Here is an 8,604-nt window from a genome sequence, read left to right as displayed (position 1 = left end):
TAGACAGTTCAGAAACCTGCCAATCAGTGACATCATCAGTGGCACTATAGGCAGGTTTGTTCATGTCAAATAAACAAACAAATATATAAATATATAAATATATAAATATGTAAATATGTAAATATATAAATATATAAATATATAAATATATAAATATATAAATATATAAATATATATGGCCTATATTTATCTATTTAATATACACATAGTGTATTTAAAGAAACACTATAACATTATAGGCTATGGCAAGGAATACAATTGGAACATAACATACATCTTTAAGTTACTATGTTGCTTGAAATTAATGCCTTGCTCAAGCAGTTTTGTATAGGCTACCAGCAACCCTCAAGCTGATATGAATTTGAGTGTATGCAGTAAAATTCGGGGGTGATTCTCCAGAGTGATACTCTGAAAGTGTAACAAATTACACTTTCAGAGTTAATACTCCTGATTTGTCTGTGTGCTGATGCTCTATCTCATGCAGGAGTCATCACCATGCAGGCTTGTGATGGTCATTTTCGTCAGACTGATATGATATGATATGATATGATATGATATGATATTATATATAGATAGATAGATAGATAGATAGATGGATAGATAGATAGATAGTGTTAATCCTGCTGTTGTTTTAGAACAATATCAAGTATTCTGTTTTAATAGAATTACAAAAATACTGAAAGTAAACCGAGATGGCACCAGTAATAAATACTATGGAACAAATGTAAACTATTTAAAGACTTGTTTTCATTGTTCTAGACTGACATCTAGTGGCAATTTAACATAATTACACTAACATGTACCCGAATGACTCATTTGACTTGATTGATTGATTGATGTACTTTATTTAAGACATGAGAACAACAGTACATGGAAGTACAAATTCACAATACAAGGTCTACTAAACTGGAAGACTCATTACTGAGCTTGTTTAAGATGAGATCCCCATGCACACAAATCATGATGACATATAAGAGACATACAGATATACACACTACTATACAGAATGTCATACAATCAGCTTACAGGTTACTGGTATGAAGAGTGAAAAATGTGTACAAGAGAAGAAAAAGAAAAGGGGGGGGTAGGGGGTAGGTTAAAGGGGTAGTTCACCCCCAAAATAACTTTTTTTCTATTGATTACTCACCCCATGGAGCCTTGAATTCATGGATATTTTTTTGTTTTTGTCGCATTCCTTCCTTTATTATTTGATTATAATAAATTTGTCCCCATTGATTCCGGTAGGAGACACAAATGCATTTGTGTCTCCTACCGGAATCAATGGGGACAAATTTATTAAAATCAAATTATTGGCTTAGGAATGTGACAAAAACTAAAAAATATCTATGAATTCAAGGCTCCAGGTGGTGAGGAATCAATAGAAAAAAAGTTATTTTGGGGGTGAACTACCCCTTTAAGACAGGGGCCATTTTTGAATTGCAGCCTCCTGAAGGTGTATCTTTAGGGCAGTTTTGAAAGTGAGTAGGGTTTTACACTCCTTTACTCCTTTTGGTAGGGCATTGATTTCATTTTTGATGAATAGCATGAGAACGAGTTCATTCCCTTTGTTGAGCCAAATCTGTGTTGAACATGATTCGTGGAGCTGCCTCTGGTGATATGATCGTGGACTTCATTAACATTTTGGAAGTATTTTGACAAATACAGGGGGTTCCCTGTATTTGCAGCAAATGTCAACAAATTGTAACTGCTCTAGAAATAAAAACAATATTGACATTTGTATTGGCTTTGTGGCTTTCCTACTATTTCCTCCTCCCATTCTCTCCTGCTCTTCCTTCTCCTCCATGGCTCTTCTACTCTCCTCTCCATGATAGAATATGCTGCAGGCAGTCACTAGATGTCAGTGTGTGACAAATACATATTAATTTGTAGGGGTCCTTGACATGAAAATGTTTGAGAGACACTGGTTTAAACAAGTTAAAACGACATTAGGAAGCAAGCCCAAATAAGCAACTACACTTTAACAAGCCCAAAAAAACACAACCTGCAACTTCCAATATTCACAAGAAACTTTACAGAAAAACAAGCCCGCTTATAATAAGCAGACATGGCAACGCTGCTCGAGGTTCAGCAATGTGAAAGCATGAGAACGAAGCTGTGCTGTCCATGTTGTTGCTAGCCTGGTAAACCCTCCCTCCGGAAATCTCAATTCCATTTCATTTCAGGAGTGAGTCTGGCCTGATCCGCCTGTCTGCAATATTGGCTGTGCTGGAGTTGGGCGGGAGTAATACCGTTGACTGACAACCCCTTCAGCCAATGATAATTTTTCCCCTTCAGCCAATCAGCAGTTCACCAGTCTTAATGTGACGCGACGGGACTTTTGAGACAGCCATACCCAAAATGGGTTGCCTTATTCGGATAAAATGGTGTCACTGCCCGCCCCTACCGGTTCTCAAAATTTTTATTTTTAAATAGGCTTTGTCATGATTAATTGACCACATATATGAAGTTAAACAACTAAATTCTATCCAAACGATATCTTATAAGTAAATTCCGTGCCTCAAAATAGAAGTTAGAGAGCTTTTTTAAGTCAAAAAATAGCGGAGAATTGGCCGCACAAGAAAAAGATGGCTGCCGTTCGTGTTTTGGGCTCACTCGAACTCGCCACCTGATTGGCCAACGTAAGCTGTCAATCACAGAACAATGAGCGACGACGCTGATAGGCGCGGCCGTTTGGCATACACAGCCAATATTGCAGAGAGGCGGTTCATGCCAGACTCACTCCAGGAATCAAATAGAAATGAGATTTCCGGAGGGAGGGTTTACCAGGCTATGTTGTTGCTGACTGAGCCTTCATTTCCAGTTTTCTTTGAACTAATTAATATCAAAAATATTATTCTACAAAATATATAGGCTTAATAAGAGCATAGAGTTGCTGCAAAAGCTTTATTGTAAAATACCATGCTGCTATATTCTTCACAAAATAACGGAATTACATCGACCGCCCATGGACCGCCCCGCCCCCGTCCATTGCTTCAATGGACAGGTGGCGCCATCTTGGGAGGTTTTCAGTCATTACTTTCAATGGTGTGACTTCACGTAAAATAAATACCTACACCTACAGTACACTGGCATGGAACTGAGGTACATTATTACTTGACATGTCTTTTTTTTCTGTTAACATTATGCAAATTGCCCACATTTTTCGGCCACTGACTTTGTAGGTCTAATAATGATGACTGGACTAGACAGGGGCCTGGCTGCATCCCTGATTCAAGTGTGTTATTACTTCAAGGGAGGAAGGAAACAAGGAAAGGGGAAAGGAAGTGTGATAAATCTGGTTTGGGAAATGTATGAGCGGAAGTAGGTGGACTTGGGACGTGGTGTGAAAGCATGAGAACGAAGCTGTCGCTGCGAAGCGAGGGCAAAATGAAAACAAATTAAACTATAAGGACTTGTTGATCTGGGTGGATTAACATTAAAAACACTCCCTGTGTCGCCAAAGCCTGCAGTCAGTGGATGACAGCGGTGGCTGTCGGGAAGATTTCGACCATTTTTGATCAACATCAATGTTTTGGTTTTTTTTGGAGGGGGGACGTGCACGACTGATGTGATTTTTGAACGTTGTCTGCTGAGCTTTAACCAGCCGACCTGACTAATCCCTGCTTTCACTTTACAGCTTCCACGGCGGCCGTGAAGTGAACAACAACATCACTGCCACCCTGTTTCTGGTGGTAGGATGACGACTAGACATGACCACGTAGCACACGGGGTTGCTGCTGTGCCTTTCTGCCGCCTGGGAAAGAAGATCTGCAGGAAGCTCTGCTCGTTTTACGACCCGGAACGGAGCGAAGCGGACTCTCGCTGTTTACTCGTCCGCTCTCGGTAGTAGAAGTTAAATGTCTGGACTGGAGGTGGTGGTGGAGGGAGGCGACATCATGGCAGAATGCAGCCGCGCCAAGCATGGGAATCCCGGCGGCGCTGCTGGCGTCACGGATCAGAGCCCCGGTGCCAGTCCCGTTTCGGGCAAGAAAAGGGCACAACACCAGTCGTCCCCAGGCTGTCGCCCCAAGTACCAGGTCAGCGCCCCCGGCCACTGCTTCAAGAAAGTGACGCTGACCAAGCCCACCTTCTGTCACAACTGCAGCGATTTCATCTGGGGGCTCATCGGGTTCTTGTGTGAAGGTAACGACTCTAAAACACAGTGTCTGGTCTCATTCTCTCCCCCACAGCCATGCATGTATAGACGTTTTATTGTGCCAACATTTCCTTCATTTAGCCTACGGCTGCACGGTCGTTGTCGTTTGACCTTTTTTGACACACATTTGCTAGATGATGATAGTTTGAAGTCCATGGCTCTGATAAGATGACAATGACATGGTCCTGCTTGTAGGCGAGAGAGCAATGCTGTAAAGTAGTGGTTCTCAATCAGTGGTCCGGGGACCACCAGTGGTCCTTGAAGGGGTTCCAGGTGGTCCCCAGCTAAATGATAGAGAGTTGGTAACCAAATGGACCCTTATAGATCATTAACTCTTGAGAGTGTCAAATTAAACCAAATGGACCCTTACATGTCATTTTATGCTCTCAAGAGTAACATTATTGTTAAACATTTGCGTTACTTAATTAAAGAATTGTTATTTTGATCAACGTTTGCCTGTTATCTCTCCTATGGTACCAACATATACAGCATGGAATTGTGGACAAAATCGTATCCAACGATAACAAAATATTCTTGGGTCTGAGAGTCTAAATCTCATCAAATGATGGGCCATGTCTCAAATGCCGAATAAATAATGGACCTTGATATGAAAAGCGTTGAAGACCACTGCTGTAAAGGTTCATTGTCCTTTCTAGTGATGCTTGGCTACACCCAGCAGCACAATAACCGAGGGGAGGCTACCCTTCCCTTCCACTGCTCTTCAGCTGCCACACAAGCTACTATGAATTAATTTGGACAGAATCAACAGGCAGACCACCTCTCAACTTATGTAAAGCCTGCCATGCTGAGCAAACACATCCACACTCACACACACACACACACATGCATGTATAAATACAGTACATACACAAAAACACATGCACACATCGCTTACCAAAGATTATGGTGTGCCAAATTGTTACTGGGCAGAGTGGTGGTCTTTGGGGGTTTGGTGGGGGGTGTGTGAAGGTTCTGTTGCACAATCAGCTGCAGTGAAGTCGTGATGTACTTTATCCAGTTGGCATGGCAACAGGAGATTGGCGGGGATGTTTGGTGAAGAAGCAGCAGGCAGAAATACAAACAAACAACAACAAATACATTAAAGCCTGCAATATTGCATGAGTGTAGCCCTAAATGAAAGGGATAAGCCGCCTTATACGATTGTTATTTAAGCCATGTGACGGCTTAATGTAAACTCATCATGATGTCATCAAACTGTATGACATTGTACTCAATAGTAGTAAATAGCACTCATAATCCTAGCAGTGTTCGTGCCATGCTCTCAATCAAACTGGTAATAACCTAATAACAGATTTACAAGCTACAGTTACTTACAACAGTTACGAGATATATTGCTAGTAGGGCTGGGCAATATATCAATATTATATCGATATTAATTTGGTCAGTGACCTCGTGGTTAGAGTGTCCACCCTGAGACTGGGAGATCGGGGTCGGGAGTCATACCAAAGACTATAAAATGGTACCTGATGCCTCCCTGCTTGGCACTCAGTATCGAGGGCTAGATTGGTGGTAAGTCCCTGCGACGCACTAGCATCATGTACAGGGGGGGTATACTTGTACATCAAGCTGCCTCATGCCAAGGAAGATAGGACATAGGCTCCTGAGTCCTGACCTACAGTATGGGACACATGGCTCGGAAACCGCTGGTTCCCAAGGCTGCTTACTTACTTTACTGACACTTTGGCTATGCCATATTAAGTATTTTCCTGGTTTTAAGAGCTGCAGTGCACATAGTGATGTATTTTTAGACTGATCTGACAACAACTATTCTACACTTTCTATTATTTTCCTTATTATATAGGCTTTACCGAAGATTATTTATCAAAAGAGCCAGTACAAAGGCTTTAGGGCGTTTCTCCATATGGAATTGTATCAGGATTGGTTTTCAAAGCAGTGGGTTGTAGGTTTGTTTACCGCTGGTTTTCTCACGCGTCCAAGGAATTTAGATTTCCCCAGACGCATCAGTAGTAGGCAGAGATCTCTGAACGTCTGGCTACAAGAAACTACTCTGAAGTGTAATGCAGCATGAGGGAAGAAAACACATACACATTTAAAGACCTTTTAACCAAATATTGCATAATTTTGCATACATGAAATAAGTGCCATTTACATTTGAGACATTTTCTCAATTAAGTGCTTTTTGTCCACATATTAAAAAAATGGGGGGGGGGGGGGGTGGTTTGTTAGTTTGGCTTTAATATTCACTCATTTAATATCCACTCTGGCCAGGTTAAAAAATTATGCAGCAAGCTCGCTAGCTGACAACATTTGTATTTTATTGAATTTGTTGTATTGAAAATACTGTATACTGTATGACATATGAAATATTTTTCTAACGTGTATGTTATTTTCCAGGTGTAACTGATTTGATGAATGTAGGATAAACTCTAACCATAATAACCAATATCAGACAAAAATCTGAAACTTTTTGAGTAGTAGAGTACCCCCATGGAATAAAAACACTGCTAATCACAAAATGCATGTCTTGTCTTGTCTTGTCTTGTCTTGCCTTCCCTCTGTTCTCAGTGTGTAACTTCATGTGCCATGAGAAGTGCCTGAAGACTGTGAGGACAGTGTGTTCATGTATGACCCCTACACTGGTGCGGGTGAGTTACCATGCAGTAGCCTAGTGATTCTCAACTCTGTTCCTAGTCCATCCCAACCCAGAACCTAAACCTATACTTTGTTCGCACCGGTGTAGCACTTTCACACGACGAAAATAGCCGATCAGCGTAGCGCTGTGACACGTTGTGAGCTTGTAGTTTTTTATGTGCGACACAGCGTGCAATAAAGTATATCAAGCTCTTAATACACTATGGGAGCATGATCCAGTTTACAGACTCTATATTTCTATATGGAATCAGACTCTCATATACTCACTTCCTTTTTTAACATCACTCTGACATTTGAAAACCGACATGAGATTGAACTGTTTAACACCTGTAACAACACAGGAAATGTCTTGAACATCAATGGCAATGTCCTGGCTATTGTTGTAGTCTTGTAGTGTTTTTGCGACATAATTTTACCCTATTGTTGTGTCATGTTCTTGTGACATATTGTCTGTTTTTTGTGTCATAATTGTTGCATCATATTGTTGTTTCTTACAACAAACATGAATGTGTCATGTTGAACCAAATCGCCATTTGGTTACTTATTGTTTATGTATTAAAACGATCCAGGAAGTCTAGCTTGATATAATATCAAGCTTCCTGGATTCTATTTTTTATGGCTTAGCTCCTCGGAGGCGAGCCGTCTATAAGAGTGTCTGTCTGTGCATGTGCGTCTGCATGCGTGTCCGGGGCTAATCTTGCAAACCGCTGGACCAGTCAGTGCCGAATTTATTGTGCACACTGCTGGTGCACAAGCAGAAAAAAAGCCTTTTCACATATTGTTTTAGATTTATCTGATGATAAAAAAAAGAATAAAAAGAATTGTATACTGGAAGCGAAATGCAGTCCGATCAGGCTGAAACCTTGCCCAAATATGGAGATCACTGACATAATACTGACGTCATAGATTGCTGATGTCATCGATGACTGACGTCATAGATGACTGAAGTCATAAACTGGCCATCAAGCCCCCACGACCGGGAGGGCCGGTTGAAGTAGAAGTCGACAGGTGGCCCCTTGGTATATTGTGCGTTTGGGCCCACAAGTTCATGGCTTGACCACGGGCTCGCTCGTGAAGGTAGTTTGTGATGTAGGACACATAAAGACACTAATGCACATGCTCTATGGGCCCATTCCAAAATAGGCTGTTGCACTCTTGTTTTTCACTTTTTCATTTGAAAGAAAAAAGAAAATCATGAAGTATTTATTTTTTATTTTCCCAAAAAAGAGAAAAGTTAATAAAACGGGGTTGTGCAAATTATTTATTTCATTTCTCAATCTTGATAAAAAAGACTAGGCCAGAAGCAGAGGAATTGTGACATTTATTGTAACATTATGCAAGCAAATTATATTTACCATGGTAACGTTAACGATGACCCTGTATTACATTGTAGTTCCATATAGGTATATGTGTCATGTTATGTAATTATTCCTTGCAGGTACCGGTGGCTCACTGTTTTGGCCCAGCTGGAATGAAGAAGCGGTTCTGCTGTGTATGCAGAAAACCGACTGAGGGAAACACAGCCCTGCGCTGTGAAGGTCAGCCCTCCAGAATACTCCCAGGAATTGTAATGTGCATCCAGTTATGAACAACATGCCCTTGAGCTGCAGAAAATTATAAACCCCCGAGACAAGCTACCTCTAATGACTATTTTTGAGAGCCATTGCACAAGATGACGATGTGCATTTTAAGTTCGGAGTAAGGGCCAGTTCAGCAGACAAACAGAGTGGGGAGCGAGCAGTGACGTACGAAGGTGTGAAACCGTTGAAATCAAAACGGCAGCCTCTGCCTTGGTGCTGTGTACTTACACAGTT

At 41.2% G+C, this 8,604-nt stretch overlaps 1 protein-coding gene across 1 annotated transcript in view; it reads left to right on the top strand.

Moving 5' to 3' along the window:
- The first annotated feature begins 3,301 nt into the window (after window positions 1-3,301).
- Window positions 3,302-8,604, top strand: part of dgkq (diacylglycerol kinase theta) — a 28,636-nt gene continuing 23,333 nt past the window's right edge. Inside the window, exons 1-3 of the mRNA XM_080416872.1 lie at window positions 3,302-4,143; window positions 6,704-6,783; window positions 8,229-8,328. Coding sequence (XP_080272998.1) covers window positions 3,858-4,143; window positions 6,704-6,783; window positions 8,229-8,328 — 466 coding nt within the window. The 5' untranslated portion in view covers window positions 3,302-3,857. The remainder of the gene's footprint in view (window positions 4,144-6,703; window positions 6,784-8,228; window positions 8,329-8,604) is intronic.

Source organism: Gymnoscopelus braueri (assembly GCF_963280865.1).
Source record: "Gymnoscopelus braueri genome assembly, chromosome: 20".
In the NCBI taxonomy this organism is placed as follows: domain Eukaryota; kingdom Metazoa; phylum Chordata; class Actinopteri; order Myctophiformes; family Myctophidae; genus Gymnoscopelus; species Gymnoscopelus braueri.
The sequence above is the reverse complement of the archived record's forward strand: the minus strand, read 5'-3'. Positions and strand labels throughout refer to the sequence as shown.